Source organism: Pempheris klunzingeri, chromosome 14 (genome assembly GCF_042242105.1).
Source record: "Pempheris klunzingeri isolate RE-2024b chromosome 14, fPemKlu1.hap1, whole genome shotgun sequence".
Taxonomy (NCBI): domain Eukaryota; kingdom Metazoa; phylum Chordata; class Actinopteri; order Acropomatiformes; family Pempheridae; genus Pempheris; species Pempheris klunzingeri.
The window spans coordinates 3,496,196-3,516,824 of record NC_092025.1 but is presented as its reverse complement, the minus strand read 5'-3'; the positions used below and the strand labels follow the sequence as shown (position 1 = coordinate 3,516,824).

The 20,629-nt window shown below is 43.2% G+C and overlaps 2 protein-coding genes across 2 annotated transcripts in view; both read left to right on the top strand.

Annotated features, from left to right (window-relative positions):
* The first annotated feature begins 6,199 nt into the window (after positions 1-6,199).
* msantd2 (Myb/SANT DNA binding domain containing 2) lies at positions 6,200-12,118 on the top strand. Its single transcript, XM_070843913.1, has 4 exons — positions 6,200-6,631; positions 9,542-9,797; positions 9,882-9,945; positions 10,633-12,118. Exons 1-4 carry the CDS (start codon positions 6,200-6,202, stop codon positions 11,552-11,554), a joined length of 1,674 nt encoding a protein of 557 aa, XP_070700014.1. The 3' UTR covers positions 11,555-12,118.
* A 6,698-nt stretch (positions 12,119-18,816) lies between these two features.
* esama (endothelial cell adhesion molecule a) overlaps positions 18,817-20,629 on the top strand; it is a 54,594-nt gene continuing 52,781 nt past the window's right edge. The window contains exon 1 of the mRNA XM_070843432.1: positions 18,817-18,898. Coding sequence (XP_070699533.1) covers positions 18,832-18,898 — 67 coding nt within the window. The 5' untranslated portion in view covers positions 18,817-18,831. The remainder of the gene's footprint in view (positions 18,899-20,629) is intronic.

Below are 20,629 nucleotides of genomic sequence, written 5' to 3'. Positions count from 1 at the left end.
ATTGCTTTTAGCACCATTTTGATGTTGGATACATTTTTAATGTGATGATACAAGAGCACACTGGGCTGCAAGGCCAAGGCAGCTAACAAACGATGTTAGGGCATGATTTAATCAATTGATCAGTTAATCAATAAAGCAAACTGCACAATCTATCCACCATACTAATTATTAAGTAAGTTGTTTCTAAACCTGGTCTCTCTCTGGTAAATTGCATTCGAGGAACATGATGCATTATGGAATCAGTGACACAGGAACTTTTAATAATTTAGTCATACAGTACATTCATTCACAGAGACACATTGAAATGCAAAAAGGCTGAGAAGAACAGCTGGAAAATGAATATGATGAGTGTAGGTGTTCAGCCATTCCTAATACATGAACATAGCGTTCCTGTAGAGCGCTAATAGGGCCATGTTGGGCAGCTGCAGTCTTGAAATCATTCCACATTACAGCTTTTAGGTATGCATGAGAATAGGCTGCTGTATCGAATGTTATTTTAATGTGTCTGTCAAATAACTTTTACCACCTTGAAATAACAAACTCAGACCTGCAGGTGCTTAACTGAACAACTGATGGTGGAAAACACCATCAAATCTAAGCTGACAGGCAGCACTTTTACTTCAAAATGATTTTGTCACGTCACACATGTAAAGTACCGAGTTTGGAGCCATAAGCACTCAGATTGACTGAAGTGAAAACACTTGAGGGCATCCCTGGCACTGTCATTAATACTGCGAGGCTCACGGGTAACAGATGTGGCCCAATTAAAGATGAACACGGAGACAAAATTAAATCTATCGCCGGACAGAAGGGAAATTAATCTTGTAGCCTTCATCAATACAAAGGTTGATTTTTAGACCTCCTTTCACTTCAGCCTGGATTCCAACTACGGAAGGAAGGATATTTTTTTCAATCTGCAACCACTTTAGCCATCCTCTGTCAGGTCAGTGACACTGAGGACGAGGATGAAATGTGCAGCTGCAGACCATCTAAGCAACACAAACACTATCATCCTAGTATACGCTCCACCCAGAGAAAATCAGCATTCAACAAAACAGAGCTTTGTGATATTCACACTGATATCCTCTGTCAAATCCAATCTCTCAGCAATCAATTACAGCCTGAAAAAGCAAATCATCCCTCTGATGATAAACCCAGGATTACGATCACAACCATTCTCTAATTACAAAAAGAGCTATTTTCAAACTTCAAATTCATGAGGCGTCAGCAAAGCTGGTGGTACTGAAAGGTGAAGCCCGTGTCCTGAACATGTGCAAATAAAGTCCCATCTCATTAACTTTAAGTTATGTCTGTACATGTCCCCAGAATATAATGGCCGTCTCTTGATGGTACAGAGATTAACACAGATCCTCACTATTTTGTTCAGATGTGCTTTCAGGAATATAAAAACACAAATTGCCCACAGAAGCCTTGACCTTACTGATTTTGAATGTGCCGGTGGAAGATCTGGGCAAGGCACACTTTTATTACATCCTCAGCATTTCTCTGTGAAATCTAATATAAGCATAAGGTAATTGCAGACCGACGAGCCATTTTAAAGAGGTGATTGTGCACTAAGTATTTGGATTAGATAAAGTTTATTTAAAAAGGGCAATTATTTTTATGACTGCGAGCGCATGGGGCAACCACACAGTCATCAGACAAGTTACGGGAAGTCCACACTTTACATAATACACAATACGTAGTACACATTACATTGCTTATTTGGCCGTTAAGACAAACATTAATGTTATTATCCAGACTTTAATTTGAATTACAGAGCACCTGCTTTGTCATGTGCATGATGCAGTGGACTATAACAGGTAGATTGGATGCATGCACTAGCAGTTTAAATATTAAAAGTTATATTAGTGATATATACCAAATTAATATATACACCATTTACCAAAAAACTATGTGCAGTATTTAGAGAGAGACACATATTATATCACAGTATGTTAATCAAATTTATGGTATGCATCCTGCAAAATAATACATTTAACTGTTCATGTCTTTACTCATTACAAAAACGGTAATGCTGGCAGTATTCTACTGCTACTTTGGTACTGTCACCAAAACAAAGCAAAAAAAGAGTCCACTTGTTCCATCTGCAGACCTAAATACTAGCACATGCACGTGCATGAACAGGCCACAAATAAAGACTTTTAGAGATCCTACACCAACACTCATGACGATCTGCTCACAATGACTTTGTGAATCTGCTGATGTTTAGAGTGTTGGTGATTTTCAACCAGTCATCTAGATATTTCACTCTGAGTCAAATATATCAACCTCATGGTGGCACTAGAGGAAAAGCCAGGGGATCACTGAAGTCATTAGGATTCATACTCTGGGGAGCATGAATGCCTGAAGAAAGTCTGATCAACTTTCATGGCAATCCATCCGGCTGCTGAGGCATCTCAGTATATATTATATATATTATTCATTATATTGGGCCAACTGACCAACTCTGCCATCAATACAGCCACACTGCTGCGTGGCTAAAATCAGACTTGTTTCTTGAAGCAGTTGGGCACTTTAGTTTTCAACAATCGTTGTGCAAACAGGAAGAGCTAGTACAACATTGGGGACTATTTCAGGTGCAGATAAATACACATTTGGTTCTAAGGTGAGTATTTGGATCAGCAGGATGGTTCATGGTTGTTCACGGTAATAAAGGAACATGTCACAACAGAACACAGCAGTGTTGCTCTATTAAGGGTTTTAATACTTTTTGACCTCTGACACAGAGGAATAACATATACCAGGCTGTGATACACACTTAGTTAGCAGGATTTATATTCATTGTTGTTTTGACTCTTTACCCGGGGACGTGCTGACATTAAGAAAAATATAGAAAATCGCCATAATTATCATTTCATTTCAATCCCAATATATGCCACACTTCCAGAAGGTTTATCCAGGCCAAATGCACTCAGTTCTAAATGGTCCGACATCAGACACAGCTCATCCCTTCTTGACAGCAGACATGACAACTCACTGACAGCTTTAGTTTTAACATGTAAAGGTTAGACTGTCCAGTGTTTCCTGTCTTTGACCTTTATTGGACAGCTAGTGTGTGTGCCTCATCCAAAAAGGATCTTACTGTCCCTTTGGCCAGGTCAGGACCTCACTGACCACACACACACACACACACACACACACACACACACAGCCAAACACTGGACAGATGGCAGAGCAGGCTGGAATGACCTGTGGTCCCCAAGGGAAGCCAATCAAACATTGTCATGGAAAAGATGAAGTAAACAATGACACCATCCATCAATCGGGCCATCAAATGACCAATTATACACTCCAAATCCAATAAAAGGTCTCATTTACTGCCCAGTGGTGACAGTGGTTCAGCAGTGGATCTGTGTTTAGACTTTCTGGATTTATTGACCTTATGTGTCGTGATAGAATTCCATACATCTAATAGGCCTGAACTCAGTGAGATAAACTCTACTGGAGTGACATTTTTTGGTCAATTGGCATCTTTTTTAAAAGCCCAGATGATAACTGGTAAAAATGTTAAAAAATACTTAAACACTACATTCGCATTCACACACAACAGAGAGATTCAGTATGGATGGCAGGGGCTTCCATCCGAGGTGCCAACCTGCTCATCGGGAGGAGCTCGTCATTCGCACACACACTCACACAGTATCTTGTCCAAGGACACATCGACAGGCAGACTGGAGGAGCTGATCTTCTAATTAGCCTCCCCATGTGGACAATAATGCACAATAATACATAATGAATGTAACTAATAAATCATTCAACAAACCATAGGTCCACAGTCTGTGAATAAATATTAAGACGTTATTACAGCACAAGGTATCTTAGCCACACTCCACATTGTTGTAACAATTACAGTTTGTTTTTTACAATTGCTCAGTCGCATCGGTGTTAAATGAACTATGGATCACTTTCCATTTCTTTGACACAAAATACATTCAATGGCCACATCTTTCAAATTTCATCTGCTTTAACTGTTCAACTCAAACTCAGTCAGTCCGGTAGTGAAATTCTTTTCCTCTTTGAAGTGGATACTTTATGACCACCAGCCACATGACCAGATAGACCAGGTTCTGTCACTTACATGGACATACACAGCAAAAAGTTTTGGATTGATTTTGTTCAATACAGAACAACACAGGAGCAGAGAGAGAGAAAAATAATGTGTCGACCTCCAGGGGTGGATAAGGCATACCGAGTGTTTCTATCTAAGGTGCATCAGGAGAGATGATGTAAGATGTGATGTGGATGTGGCCAAATGCTGAAGATCTTATAGATCAGATTCACACATTCAACACTCAAATGTAGAGCAAAAAGGGAAACCAATTATGAAATGCATTGGATTTCATATTGTCTGTTGTATGCAGGTAGAACTGAAACATGACAAGTCAACTCTTGGTGTTTTGAAAGTCATTGTACAAAGATGTTTCTCGTGCTCGTGTTTTGAAAGAATGATTTGATACTGAGTCAGCTTGCTTGTTTTGGTGGAGTTAGTCTACGTAGAGAACATTTTTTGCATTTTGAAATGTGGAGTTGGTATTTAAGGAACAAAATGTGGGAAAATGTGGGTGACTGTTTTGCTGATAGTGTGATGTAGGGGTGATGCTGTATTAAGAGTTCAGGAAAAGTGTCTTAAGTAGAAGCAAACAAAAAAAAACTGACATTATCACGATACAAGGTAAACAGCTTTTACTAGGCAGCTGATAATCAATGTTATAATTCAATTTTTTCATGCATTTTCAATAAGAAATTCACTTTTTAAAGCTCTTCAAACAGTCAGCACAAAAGAAGTTACTGTGGACCAACTCATTTCAGAGGGAGAGTGGGTTGTCCACTAATCAGAAGATCAGTAGTTCGACCTCGGCTCCTCCACTCCTCATGTCCAACCATCCTTGAGCAGGACACTGAACCCCAGGATGCTCCTGATGCTGTGCTTCAGTGTGTGTGAATGATTGGTCTCCCGTGATGAGCAGGTTGACGTGGAAGCCCCTGTCATCAGTGTGTGAATAATGGGTGAATGTGAATGTAGTGTTACAGTGCTGCGAGTGGGCAAAAAGACTAGAACGGAGCTGTTTAAGTCCCATCCATTCCCCATCAGGTGAGGGAACATTTGGAATTGTAGGCCCTAAGTGATGATGTGGCATTTCTTTTTCCAGAGGAATCCTTTACATTGCATTACTGGAATCACCATTTCTGATTCATCTCTGGTATTTGACTGTAAGGAATCACAGTCCATGCAACAAAGAGGTGACCTTAGTTAGAATCTTGGTTTATTATAAGGACACTAGTTGTTTTGCTGCCTGTTGTTAGTGATATTCATGGTGAGTGTAATGAACGACACAGTGTTATTGATGGCACACAGATGTTGTCGGTCTCCAGGTAAGTTGATCCTAAGATGTCTATCATGTATTTTAGTTGCATTGGTGCAGTTTGGATGTGAGATGAACTGCTGTGCAGAGCCACATGGCGGTAAAGTGAACTCTGTGAAGACTGTGCAGTTTTGAAAGAGTGAATTTTTATAGAGAAATGTGACGTAGCAATAGTAAACTGGATATTATTACATAATGCTGAAATATGTCAATGTGTAGCTTATTTTAGATAAACTACTTTATACACTGTAAGTTTGTTTAATAGTAAAGCAATGCATTGGGTTTGATAAACTGCTCATGTGTTTGCACGTAAAATCTTAATCTGAAAAGTAATGAATCAGTCAAAGTGTCAGATAAATGTAAAAAGTAGGCTCCAACATTTCTCTCTGGAATACAGTGAACTAGGACCTAGAATACAAAGAGAAAGGGATCTCAAGTTTATACTGAAGAACAGTGTTTATGTAGTGAGTTACTTTCCACCACTGGTGACACCTGTGCTGTAGTCTGTAGGAGGCCTATTTTTCTTGGCGTTTGACTATTTTATTTGTAAAAGGAGGCGGAGGGTTATTCTGCGAGGCGGTCGCCTACAGGTAACTAGGACCGTGTCTCGGCTTCACAGACAGGGCGTGATGGTAACCAGGTGTGTGTGTGTGTGTGTGTGTGTGTGTGTGTGTGTGTGTGTGTGTGTGTGTGTGTGTGTGTGTGTGTGAGGGTCGGACTCCTCCAGGATCCACGCCGTGGTTTCCTCCGCGCCTTGTAGCGTAAAGCCCCGCACGTCACCTTCCCCCCCTCCCCTTAGCAACAGAGGCAACATGGCGGCGTCCAGTACCGCGGAGCATTCTCCAGAGATAACGACGCCGTTAAAGATACCGAAAACCGAGGTGCCATCCCCCGAGTCGGAGGATTTTAGTGACAGTAATCAATACCACTCCAATCCCTCGACCCCTAACCGCTTCTCGCCTCTGAACGTGGGCTCGGGGGCCGCGGGCCGGACGGCGGCCTCATCCTCCTCCAACAGCTTCACGGCTTGCCGAGGGATGTCGTGGACTCCGTCCGAGACGAACGCCCTCATCGCGGTCTGGGGCAACGAGAGGCTGACGGAGGCGAGGATGCAGCAGCTGGAGGTGGCGGGCACCGTGTTCTCCGGCAAGGCCCCCGGTCCTGCCATGTACGAGCGGGTGTCCAGAGCCTTGTCGGAGCTCGGCTATGAGAGGACGCCGTCCCAGTGCAGGGAGAGGATGAAGGTAAATAAGGCTCCGAGGAGACAACAATGGCTGTACATCTTCATCCTCCATCATCAGGACCTCTACCTGTAGCTGTGACTCTGAGCTGCCATGTAGTCTACACAGTAGAAATGTAGTCCCACAGAGGTAAAGAGGATGACATATAGTCTGATGGAGTTTTATTTAAGTTGGCTCGTTTCAAGTCTGGATGGTCAGCACGTGGATGTCATAGTTTACATTCTGTTCACGTGCAACCACGTTGCTGCTGCAGGATCCAGAAGTATTTGTCTGCATCAGGATGAAATCAACCTTTACCTGAAGCTTTGAATCATTCGTTCACTCAGTCACCTGCCGCTCTGCAACACACAGATTCAGCAGTACTAATGGTTTTTTACACATGTCACCAGAAAGAACAGCCGTAGCTGGTGTCAGTATTCCATATTGATGGGACACCTCCATGAATTTGGCACCATCACTTTAGATGACAACATACCCAAGATATTTTTCAGCGTCAGGATATTTTACGTGGTTCAGTCCAATGGGTTTGCAAGAATGAGAAATAACGAAATAATCATAATGTCCTGCAGGTGATCAGGTTTTTTTCATCAAACTTCACACAGTGCACTCGCTACTCCAGACACAGCGGGTCACTCCACAGCTGCACTCAGTCTGATGGAGAAACTCCACTGCCACGCTTCTCTGTCCTCACTGCACTCGTTCTGATGAGATTCATCTGTCAGATTCACGGAGGGAGACTGAGCAGAGTTGCTAACTAGTTTATTTAACTCGTCAAAAACGTATCAGACACGTTGGGAAAAACTAAGGAGAAGATAATAGTTGTTAGGGGAGGTGCGGGTGTGAAAACGTCTATAGAAATTGGCAGGAAACCAGTTAAATAAAGTTTACATTTGTGGGGACTTAAATCTTTGATAATTTTAATTGTAAAATGTCCTCAACAGAGTTTATTCTTTTTGTGGAAGCTCAGGAAAGCTGCTGTCCAGTTTTACACCTGCTAAAACAATACATGCATTTGATGCATCCAACAAATACACTGAAACTCTGCTTTAAATCTGAGCACATTAAGAGGAGTGCGCTGCTTGAGGCTGCTTGAATGGTAAACTTCTGTACTCTCAGGTTTTTTAGTTAATGATTGTCTTTGTAATTATTTGTTGTATGTTTGTACAGTTTTTACTTACCAGGGACATTAGAACTGTGTTCTGGGGGGGTGGATGGATGGGCTACTTAACCCATCGCACACAGGATGCCCCACCCTGGACAGCACTGTCTGACACGACGGTGCTGATCAGGCTTCAAACCATTTGAGGAGTGGTTAGAAAACCAGAAAGTAAGATTTAGATGTTCACATTAAAAATGGTTCCTATCAAAGAGGCGTGACACGCACGCTCATATTAATCATGGAGCCTAAATCAAATCCTTCCCTTCCGTCTCAGAAGGGTCCAAATATTTGCAGTCAACTTGAAAGAGAGAGCACTTCTAAATGAAGGCTGGCTGTTCCCCATCGTCGTATGTCTCAAAAACAGATTCCATCTCTGTTGTGTACACACTAACACTGGTGGTTGCGACACACTGAGCACAACCTGTAACTCGTACACCCACCCTCTGAGCCAAATCTGCTAGAATACAGCACATTTCCTGCTTTACGCTCACTAATTTACACTTTTCCATTTGGCCCAATCTTCTTGAATAAAGTCTCTTGTGTTCACGTGGACAGCACCCCGTCAGTCATAATGCTGGGATCCACTCCGACTCCTCCACATGGGTGAACGCATGTCGCACAGTTGTTCAGTTAGCAGTAGCTTGAGCAGTCTGAGCATCAGCTGCAAGGGGGCCACTGGTGAGCTCTCCTGTTGTGGACCAGTGTTTGCCACCATATGAGAGAATCACAGAGGGGAGGGGAGGGGGGGAGCGGGGGGAGCGAGACCAAGGAGAATGACCAATGGCCACAGTCCCCATAGGAATGTACTGCATATTTTCTTTACTGTACATTTGTTCTGCGTGTAGAACGCTTTACACAACAGCAGTATCTTGTTCATGACTACAGAGTATTTGTGTGTTTTCTATTTGACTCTAAAAACATACAAAAGTATTTTACAGCAGACTCCTGTACACAAGTGTAACACTGAACATACAAAAACCATAAGTCTCCTGAAAAGGCGTTCATACCAGTGTTTTACACGCAGTCAGTCAGTCAGTCAGTCAGTCAGTCAGTCAGTCAGTCAGTCAGTCAGTCAGTCTTCTCATACCAGACATGGCTGCTGCAGCTGTTTCCAGCCTCTGTTGTCTAAAGAATGGAAACAATCGGCGTGCTTTGCTTTTGCATTCGACTTCTCTGTGTTACCAGGAGAGGCCTGGTGTTGGTGAGGAAAAACAGTGGGGGACAGCGAGGTGGACTCAGGAGGTTATCAGTGAATGTGGACCGTCAGCCTGCTGAGGGGCTGGAGGAGGTTCCGTTCTCACATCATAAAGGGAGCCAAATCTAAATGAAGCGTTTTCACATGCATTTACTGAAAGATGGAGCAGGAGAAAAAGAGAGGGGTTGGTCTTTTGTTAGTTTGACTGTCCTAAGGCACACCGGGGACAATGATAATGTTGAAAAGACTTTAAAAAGTGCATTTTGCAGGATATGGAACCTTTTAAATGTACTAAACAGTCATGCACTCACTTAATACAGTCAGTCTTGGGACTCATGTTGATACGGATGAAAGAGTGGTCCGATAAATGGTAAATCACACTTACTGGTCCGCAGCCAGACAAATTCAAGTGCTCCTTAGACTCAGTGTGGGTGGCCACATTCCATTTCTGTTAAAGTGTGACATCTCTCCTCTCTTTGAGTCACAGGACTGTACATCTGTTCTAACGTTACTGGAGCAACATTTGGTAAATCTTTAATTATCCTTCCATCTCATCCAGACTCTGCGGCGCTGTTACAGCCGTGTGAAGGAGCACGGCATCGGCAAAAGGAAGAGCAGCTACACTATAGAGCAGCTGGAGAAGGTGTTTGGTCAGGGAGGCTGGGACTCCCAGAGCTGCGCCCCGGTGCTGATCAACAGCAGCGGGCTGTATCAGGAGATGGAGTCCGATGGCAGCACCCTGGAAGACTTCTCCCAGGAGGACTGGTGCAACCAGGTGCTGGACTCAGCCTTCCAGGAGGGAGACATGGAGAGTGGTGAGTGTGTTACCAAGCAGTGGACGGATAAAAGGCACTGAAAGAATGAGTTTGAACTGATATGTGTGTTTGTTTTCTCTCCAGAAGAGATCCAGGTGCCTAAAAACAGAGCTCTGCAGATTCAAGCCGAGCTGTCAGAACAAACTCAGTAAGTCGACTAGAACAAAGGCTGACTTCACTTTGCTGCTGTAAATTGATTATGTTTGATATAAAGCTTTGTCTTGCGAGTTGTGAAGTAGCCTAATCACTGCAAATTACTGTTGAAAAGCCAACTGTTTCTCAATGTCTGACATTTCTCTGAAAGTACTTGGCAAAGATGTTGTTGCAGAACAGATCAGAGCCCTGCATCCTAAAGGCGTCTGATGGTTAATGATGATCTCAGTCCATAACCAGACGTACATGGAACAAAATGGTCTTAGCTTTAAGATCTTTATAGGAATGGGTTAGATTTTGGCTATTCTAAAATCTGGATGTGTGCGCAGGGCTACCATTAAGAGTCACCAGTTGTTTTAAACTTGTACACCCCTATGTATGTCACAGGCACCACAAGAGACAGAGATCATTTGATAGTCCATGTATCTTACATGAGCTCATATGAGTTTAGCATAAATAATGACCTGAGGCTGCTTTCCTTTAAAACGAACCATCTTGCAGCACGAAAATGAAAACCAGTAAATGGGGCAGAGGTAACAGAAATATTTTTAGCCACAGTCGCTCCCGAAACCAGGCTAACAAGCTGCCACTGCTTGTCAGTATTATTTTATATAGCACTTTCTAACCTGAACAATGTGGATTATTTAGTGTGTCATTATTACCTATCTTGGCTTCTGTGCAGTAAAAGGGACATGATGCAGACTGTGATACGTATCCTGGAGTCAGTCCAGCTGAAATGGGAGCACTTCCAGACGTGGACTGAGTTCTCACGGCTGCACCTCTCCAACAAACTGGCCATCTTCGGCGTGGGCTACAACACGCGCTGGCGTGAAGATGTGCGTTACCACTACGCCGAAATCAGCTCGCAGGTGCCGCTGGGCAAGAGGCTCCGTGAGTACTTCAACCCAGAGAAGCCAGAGGGCCGAATCATCATGACCAAAGTTCAGAAGATGAACTGGAAGAATGTCTACTATAAGTTCCTGGACATAACCATCAGCGAAGCTCGCTGCCTGGAGCTGCACATGGAGGTGGACTGGATCCCTGTGTCCCAGTCCAGGGCAGCGGGCTGCAGCAAAGACACATCTCACTACCTCCTTGCTGGGGACATCCCCAAGGCGTATGGACTCTACGCCATTGGCTACAAGGTAGTGTCGTCCTCAAACGACACCGCTCAGACCTCTCCTCAAGGTGATAGTGAAGACTATAGCTTACCTCAGTGTGACTTAGAGAATGGGGCACAAAGTCAGGCTGATGGAGAAGGCACAGGGAGAGGTGACAGGACTGGGTCTAAAGTCACTTACTGCTACTTAGGTATAGCTGAGGATAGGACCATACAGCAGTGTCTCTTCCAGCACTTTCAGGGCTCTGGCAAACACTTTATCCATAGCGAACCCTTCGCTGTGACACGTTTCCTGCAGGAGAACTGCCGCGGCGCCGTCACAAGTCACGACGGTGAGGGAGGTGAGTACTCATCTCAACGTTTTGCCATTTACATCAAATTCATTGAGGTGGAGCTGGACTTCCTGTCAGCAGGCTCCATGGTGGAGTGCCTCGAAACCGCCGTTGGGTATTCTTTGAGATATAACAACAAAGAAACATCGTAACTGCACTCAGTGTTTTGGATCTGTGTTGATTAAGCCTATAATTAACAAGTGTTACAGCCAGCAGGGCAACATGAAAGGTGACCAATTCTGTCTGTTAGAGCATGGATGTGTGCAAGAGTCTGGCATATTTTTGCAGCCTTTTCAGCTCTATCGAACTTATTTTTCATTAAACCCCTATTAAGTCTTAAAAGAATGACTATGCACAATATGACAAATGTATTGTGTAGAAATATGGGAACAGTAGCTGAAATATTACAGAGCTGCAACATCCAAGAAGTATGTACTTATTCTTTTAGGCTAATGTGCACTACAAAGGTTTCTGCTGCTTGTTAAGTGTAGATAAATATTGCCTCATCAGGGAGTGCGAGGTTGGCAAGGTGACTACTGCAGTATGCATCCGTCTACCTCAGTAGGATGTAGCAAACAGGACGGCGAGGGGACCACAGCGCGTGTTTATCAGAGCTGCCTTTACTTTGGCTGTTGAGGTCTGGACCTGAAATCACAAAGCGTCAAAGAGTAACAGCGAAGTCATGCCTTATGTTTCGCCGGTGTGAGTGAGCTGCAGCTAGGGATGTTTCCATGCAAATAAAGGAGAAAAAGCAAAGAATTAGTGATTAGTGCCAATGCTGTGCTGATGGTATTGGCTAATAGTGATACATTGGGTGCGCTGCAGCACCCGACCACCCTGTCGGGTGCCGTTTCCACTCCCTTTCACTTCAGCACACAAAATACACCATTTATGCCGACCTGTACAGACAGATCTGTGCATGAGTGAACAAACCACCACACGTACCAGCAGCATCGTGAATAATAGACTCGTGAAAACATGTTTCACACAGCTCATCGCGGCAGAACGGAAACAGTTCTGTAGTGTCTTTTCAACATTTATGAGCATTTACGTCAGCATACCTACCACCTGCTGCTCTTCGGTTATCAGCTGAGAGAGATTCAGTGTCACACCCACTGCCTCATACGCTGCCTGGCCTCCAGGGTTGTCCAGGGTTCCCGCCGCGGCATGACCAATTAGAGCGCATTAAGCTCTCTCTCTCTGTCTGTTATAGCTGTAATGCACATTCAGATGCTTAAGCAGGTTAGTGGTATTCAGAGTTTTGCTCCTGTACAAGCAAAATCTGTTGTACTCAATGCTGGATTTTGGTTTTACTAGATATCCAGATACTACAGATCAATTTGGACATTTGTTTTCTCTGCCATGGTATCAGCCAAAAATGAGAAATGACTGATGTTACACTGGAGTGGAACTGTACGGTGAACCAGTGCGTATTGGTGGCCGGTACTTCAGAGCATCTCTAGCTGCAGCTGTTGGGTTGTGGGTTTCAGTAAAGACACCACAGAAGCTGTGTTGGTGAGTTACCAGCACCTCCCACATACTGGTCCTTTTAAATGCACCAGTCTTGCAGATAACACATGATCGTGGCAGGGGTTGTGCTAATTACTTGCTTACAGGTGTAACCAGGTCCGAGAGCAATTGTTCTAGTAGGGTTAAGACCATACGCCGCAGAGTGAACTCATCCTTGACCAATAATCAAACTGAATTCTTGATCAACATGATTCCTGAGGTAATGTGCAATGTGCCAGGAAAAGACTGTGTAGAGAAGAATGAAACAATGGATAAGTCCATATTGAATCTATGTATATGAAATCTACCGTATATATATCTATAATATATATTTAAGAATATCGATGTTCTTGAGCATTCCGGCTTTTGCAGACTTGCAACGTTCATTTGTTTGGGTATACAGTATATAAAGATGAATATGATATTTTATATTTTATTGGTTGACACCATGTCTTGTATGTGATTGGTTGGAAGTCACTGTCTTGTATGTTTACATGTTTGAAGAACAATAAATGGGGCACTCACTGTCATTTGCCACACAGTGAAAATGGGTTTGTGTGTATTTGTTTGAGCCGTAAGTCCAGCACCACACCAAGACCCTGGGAGGCCATGTGCATTTAGAAAATCAGAATTATTTACTCTGCTGTAATCACCATTGCACTGTCCAGTGATTTACTGAAACGAGTATTGAAATAATGTTCTGTTTCCCAAAAGCAGTTCAGAAAGACGACGGTGTTTTATTGCAGCCTTTGGTCCCCCTGGCATGTTTGTAAGTGGAGACTCAAACTGTGAACACTGTAACTGTTTCAATGAAGTTGTTAAAAGACTTACACTCAAGCTGATGGTGAAGATAACAGCATCGTGTCTAACTCGAGTGAGTCAGAACATATTGGGTGTAGAATTAAGACCAGACCTTTCTATGGCTGTCACAACAAAGGCTGAAAACTGGCCTACACACACACACACACACACACGACCAAGTGCATGATCCCTTCCAGACTCACACCTGGCAGAGATGATTAACAGGCTGGCAGATGTGCTCATTTGCTGACACCCATGTGCTGAACACGAGTGATGCCTGATATTATATGGGGCTCTTAGAGACGATCAGCGTCAGACGGGCTGAGTTGGATTCTTCACGGACATTCATGCTCCACAGAGGATCAGTCCTGCTGCCTCTGGTAATCCTCTGACTTTGCTCCAACATGCTGAAACTGTCGCTTTTAAATGAGATTTCTGAACAACGATGGAACTGATTGCCATGGAAGTTGGTAGAGACACTCACAGATATTCAGGTAGACGTGGCTAATTTATTTTCATCCAGCGCCATCATCAGGCCAGAATTTCATTATGTGTGTGAGCGAACGGCTGAAAAACAAATGGATTCCATCAGCCTGAGCTGCACTTTGCTAACGCCCCAAACTAAACGGTAAACATGCTAAACTTCACACCTCCTAAACAGCACTGTGCCCCTAAATAAAGCCTTGCAAAGCTGCTTTTCCAGACTGTTGGGGAATTTATTTTTATTTTGTATTGTATCATATTTCTGTCTGTTTTAAGGTGGGGCACCAATTGCAGTCTAGCGCAGGATCACAGGTTTCCTCTACTGAACTGTATGTAGAAATAATGATTTATTTTGAACAGGTAGACCACTGTGGTTGTGTGTTCTGAAATTTCAATGGCTGAAACGTGTGGAGATGTAGTTCACCCATGTGGCCAGCAGATGGCCATAGATAGCTATCACTGTACATCCCCACTTGGAGAGGACTTCCATTCCTAGTCAGTGAAATACAATCTATTGCCTGGAAAGGCATTAATACTTCATTTTAAAAAAACAAAAACAGGGTGACAGATTTGGAGAGCTGACTAATAATTCAAAGGTGCCTCTGAGGGGGGCAGAGCCACAGCTGACACTGTGTGTCTGTGATGTGTGCGCAGAGAGACAAAGCCACTGACCTTTTAGAAACGAGCCTTTGGAACCGGAACAAATGTCTTTTTTCATCCTTCACATCCAAAAGCAGTATCATAAGACTTTTACCTGAACAAATATGTGACATTATAACAAGCAAACAGAATCACCAAATCTTTTTTCTTTTCTCTTTTTTCTTCGCAGTTCATTCTCTGACACACCAAAATAAATAGAGAGGTGTGTGCTATACTGCATACTGTGCTGTTGTCATGAATAAAAAGTCTTGCTCGGCCAGTTAGTTAATAATTCATGTTATATTTTTCCATTAGGTGCAAAATATTTCTGACTCAATGACAGAAATTACACAAACATCATGTAAATGAATATTTCATCATGTCTTGCTGTTGTATATTTGATAGGCCTGTTTGCTTTCACTCACAATGAATGTGTAATAGGTTCTTTTTACTTATGCAATATAACGTGCAGGAAACAACAGGAAGTTTCACCTCATTCAAAGCTGCATCATCTACATGCATCAGTATAACATATACTATGTTACACATATACATATTGGGTTTGAGCTGCAGAGAATTAAATTCAACAAACACATTTTTAATTACTGCTGAGATGAATCAGCTCACTTCCACATGCTGTGAACATTTTCCACTGTAAATCCAGATTTGAACTATGAAAGCGTGACCTGAAGCCCTCAAGGGACCCTCTGTATCTATATGACAGTAAGTCCAGAAGAAGAAGAACAGGTCACTGGTCTTTCAACCATATCTCCAGAATCTAGGGCACTGATGACAACCACCATAAGCCAATGATATGCAGGTTTATGTTGATTTCATGCATGTACCCCATAGAATTTAATCTGAGATAATCTGCTCCTAGAAACAATAGATTCTCACTTTGTGATCCTCATACTGTTTTTTTCCATCTACAGTATTATTATAATGTATCAAGGCAGTAAGCAAATGTTGCTTGGTTATGTTCATGGTAGGCAATGGTCCAAAGAAATGTTGGTGTTCAGCTGTAGAAGGCACATGGTGGTACAGCTGACATGTAGATCATAAATGTTTGCAGTAAAATCAGTCTATAGGCAGCTTTGGCAGCAGGTCTGAAGAGCCTGTGTTGAATTGTGTCTTTGTGTGCACTGAGAGTCCACTTCACACCAGGGCGGCTGTGGCGATCAGACGGAAGACCAGCAGTTCAATCCAAGTGTCCTTGGGCAATACTGAAGTGAACCCCAACTTGGTCCTGAAGTGAATGTGTGTGATTGAATAGTCTCCTCCAACTTGGATTCCTCCTGCACGGATGATATGCGAATGAGTGAACGAGGATCTGATGTAAAACCTTTAAGTAGCAGAAATGACTAGAAAGGCGCCGCTCAAATACAGACCATTTACCAGCACTCGTACCTGTCCACAGTCTGCTGAATAGCACCAGCAAACACTCTTCACTGCACATTCATGATTGCCTCCATTGTGCTGAGACCTTGGTAGAATCTTGTCCCTGGATAGGAATGCAGTACTCTTCCTCGTTGTGGGGCTGTGGGATATACTGAAGGTGCTCCAGAGGTGGACCATGATGAACCGACTGTGTACACTGTGGGCTGTGACCCTTTTAGAAAACATCTTCAATGTAAATTATCAAACTACTTTCCCCAAGGTTTATATGAATGTTCATGCTCACAATGTTTTCTGTGTGTGTGTGTGTGTGTGTGTGTGTGTGATGTATGTATATAGACATAATGTACTAGTGTAATGTGCCTGTGTAAGCACATGTACAGTTTAAGCTGTATGTCAGATTTACATTTTTACACGTATTTTAAAGCGATACACACACACGGGTGTGATGTTGGTGTGTGTTGCACATTAGCATTATTTTACGTGCTTTATTTCTTTCAATCTTTTCTGTATTTAAATCATTATGTTTCTGGCTTTTTATAGCAGTAATGGTTGCTATTGTTTCTTTTTATTTCTTTTCATATTATTTATAATCATTGTTTGATTTTCCTGCAGACATCGGGATGAGAGGGACATACGTTGTGTGAGTTGCAGCATTTCTTTCTGTTGAATTTTCTCTTTTGTTTTGAGAAAAAAAAACTCTGAAAGATTAGCAACAAAATAAGGTATTACTAAATAGATATTTACTGTATTCTTTGATAGGTAATTAACTGGAGCGAGCAAAATGTTTGACCTCCAGGTGTCAGGTTTGCTCATCATCAGACCGGACTGTGTTTTTGTCTCTTTGGATTAACAGTCCAGTCCAGAGTCTGGTGTTTGCCTCTGTGCCCTGCTCAAATGATCTTTGCAGCAATATGAAAACAGGCCTGTTGTGACAGCATTCCCCTGCATGCTGTAGATTTCAGCTGGAAGCCCAGATGCAATTTATAACAACACAACAAAATCTCATCCCCATAAGGCTTGGACCCTGCTTCTTTGGATTTAATCACAGGGATAACCCTTGTTCACCTCTCATAATTGAGCAGTCCTCCTGCATTAGCCTCACCCTTGTTGCTGAGGCAACTGGGCAACCTTAGAAAATGAAATAAAGGGGTCTGACCACCTCGGAGAGCACAGGTCAGTCCATATTTCTACATCGGGGGTGAGCTCACCTTGGGAATTCACGTCAAGCTGAGTCCAGTCTGTTTCTCTGCTTTCAGGCCCACACCTCTTCACACATGATAGAACAGGAGCTGAAGATTTTCTAGCGGAGACTGGGGAAAAGGATGGAGCTTTAGTTGTGTGGGTTTGGAAATAGGCTTATTGTTGAAAGAGCTTGAGCCTGGGTATTTGAAATTGGCAAGTTGCACATGAGTATGCCTGCCTAGAATTTGATGAAACACCCTTTTTTTTTTGCCCTTTATCTTATTTAGAGGCAAATTCAGGTCATAACAAGTCACATTTGAACAAAGTAGGCGTTTATGGGACTTGAGGAAAATATTTTACAGTCAGTTCATTTATTTTCTGTTGTTTATGACTCATATTTTGAGAAAATGTACCTTCACTATCCTCTTTTATTCACAATGAAATGTGATTATTTGTGTAGTTTCACCTCTCTTTTTTAATATTTTTATTTTTTTGGGAAAATACACACACACACACACACACACACACACTCAAATAAACAAAGATAGAATAAAGGAATGAAAATAGCGTGCTCTTACAGGATAGGAAGCACTATGGCTGACATTGCTCTCCATTTATGTTAATGACTGAGAACATTGGAGGAAGACATTGTCATGTAATCACATTTCTCATGTTGTATCACATGTTTTGCGCTTGTCATTATTTGCCCCTGTTCATCCTTATTATATTCACTGTTGAAGCGAAAACTGTGGATGAAAAGTAGTTTTGGCACCTGCACACAGTGCACTGGGAGCCAGAGGACAGGTGTACCTTCGTCAAGCTATAAAACACCAACGGCAAATTACCGGATGTTAGTTTGCTTTCAAAATAAGAGCAAACGCTCACGCAAAGCACTCACTATAACTACATACATAAATTGCGGGTTTTATTTTGAAGCTCAAAACCGGAACTTGTCTTTCATACTGAGGCCAACTTGTTGCCAGCTCGATCGCTGTGGAAGCAGGTCCCCTCTCTCTCTCTCTCTCCCTCTCTCTCTCTCTCTCTCTCTCTCTCTCTCCCCTGTCTGGCTGTAGGTCTCTCTCCCTCTCTCCCTCTCTGGGAGAGGACACAGGATGACAAGTTGCAGAGTTGTACTCGCCGCCGTCTCGGTAAAGAGGAGGAGGAAGAGCCGGAGTGCCCTGAGTGTCGGAGGTGCTGATCCACTTTGCACTTCACTTTATTAGGGTATCATCTCTCCGCCAAGTCAGAAGAGAGGATTAGACGGATCCCTCACCCGAAGTGTCCCTCAGCTCACCCGCTGCTGAAGGGAACCCACCTGACAGACCTGAGGAGCTTTGCCCGAGGCGACACAGGGCTCATAGAGAAAGCGCTGACGGACGTTCTCACAGTGAGAAGTGCAGACTGGGCTGCAGCCACCATGGAGGGCTGCACTACTTCGAGGAAACTTACTTTGCTGTCGTTGACCTTTCTGTGGGGGCTGTCAGGTCAGTGCTCGGCTTGTTTCCACACATTTATGCATCAGTGTGTGTTTGTGCTGCTTTGTGTTGCACACACACAGACACACACACACACACACACACACCACACGCTGCACTACACACACCTTTATTCCGAAGACCCCTTTAGAATAATAAGCCCACAGATGTCTCCCAAGGTGACATTCACTCAGCTCTAATTTAACACTGGAGCCACATTGTCATGTCCTGTACCAGCAAATCACAGCAACAGTCTGCTGTCTTAGCTCCATTTCCCCCCCATGTTTAGCCTACTTTTAAAAATATCTCCAGACATTCCATTCCTCAGTATGTACAGTGTGTTTCTGAGATGAATGGTGACATTAGTCACCATGGCCTGATAATTAATGAGGGAACGAGAGAAGCAGGTCTGTTTCTGGGGGGGGGTTTCTCCTGTATGTGTGCCCGAGGATGAAGAGGTGGATTTAAAGCTGAAACACCTGTTTGTTTTTCACAGGATTTGAAACAAGTGTGTTACACATGATTATGTCTTCCAGGGAAGAATAATCCCTTTATAGCTGCTGCAACACTGGCTCTGCCTTCACTCTCTCTAGCAATGTATTAAACTCCTACTTTCACTGATAACGGTACAGTACACGCAGCCTACTTTCCCCCTGCCGTCTCTTTGATTCTGAAATTGGGGCACGGTACAGCTGCACAAGTATTTTGCAAATGTTTTAAGGACTGAGAAGTTTTAAATGATTAATTCAGGTAAAAATTTTTAGTTGTGTACCTTGGGGGGGGGGGTGTCACTTTACACTTTCCAGCAGCAGGTTATTATGGCTTGGTTTTTAAAATGACATGTCAGACACACAGCTGCTTTCTAGAGAGAAGTTTTGTGTTGCTCCCTCCTCAGAGGCAGAAACCATATACATGTATATATAAGCATATATGTGAGGTCACATAGAGGCACGTGGTTGTGATCTGAGAGAAAATCATCCTCTTTAAATAGCACTGAGGCATTGCTTTAAGTTACTATATATCAGGTCATGAATTCTGAATCATCTTTTTACCTTTTGTCTTATCCCAACTCTCAACAGAAAGAACATTTTTATTGATGGCAGTCATGAACGCCTCTAACGTTCACTTTTAACTCAGCCGCAGACTTCTCTCTCACGAACCCTCCTGCTCTCATATGGAAAAACAGGAGATATCCATTTAAGTTAGGGAGCTCCGTCTGCCTCAGGTGAGTGCGTTTTAGTTCCAACAGACAGACTAGGGACTTTCATTTTGGCCTGTGAGACATGAAAGCAAGAGGGAGCTTCACATTTTTTCCTGAATTTGCTCTCTGCTGCCCAAAGCCCTTGTGTGCTTTTCAGCGCTGTTGCCAAAACAAGCACATGCGCTGACACAGGCAATCTCAGGCTTGCTAGTTACACCCTGAGGGAGAGAAATCACCTGAGAAATGCTACCATTTTACCACACAGACCCCTATGATGCCATTACGCTTTGGACGCCTACGGGGCATTTCAAGGAGTGATGTCTCCCAGCGAGTAATGTGGAGTTTTAACAGCAGGCTGTGATTCAGTGTCACAGAGCCAACAGGACAATACCACCATGGCTGACCTTGACCTGAGCACCTTGACTCACCATCAGTCGCCCCTGCAGGTGTGTCCTGAGAACACTGAGTGGTCAAGATACAGGGAGGAAATGTTCATGAATAGCAGCCTGTGGCAACAGGAAAGCCAAGCGCTCCTCGAG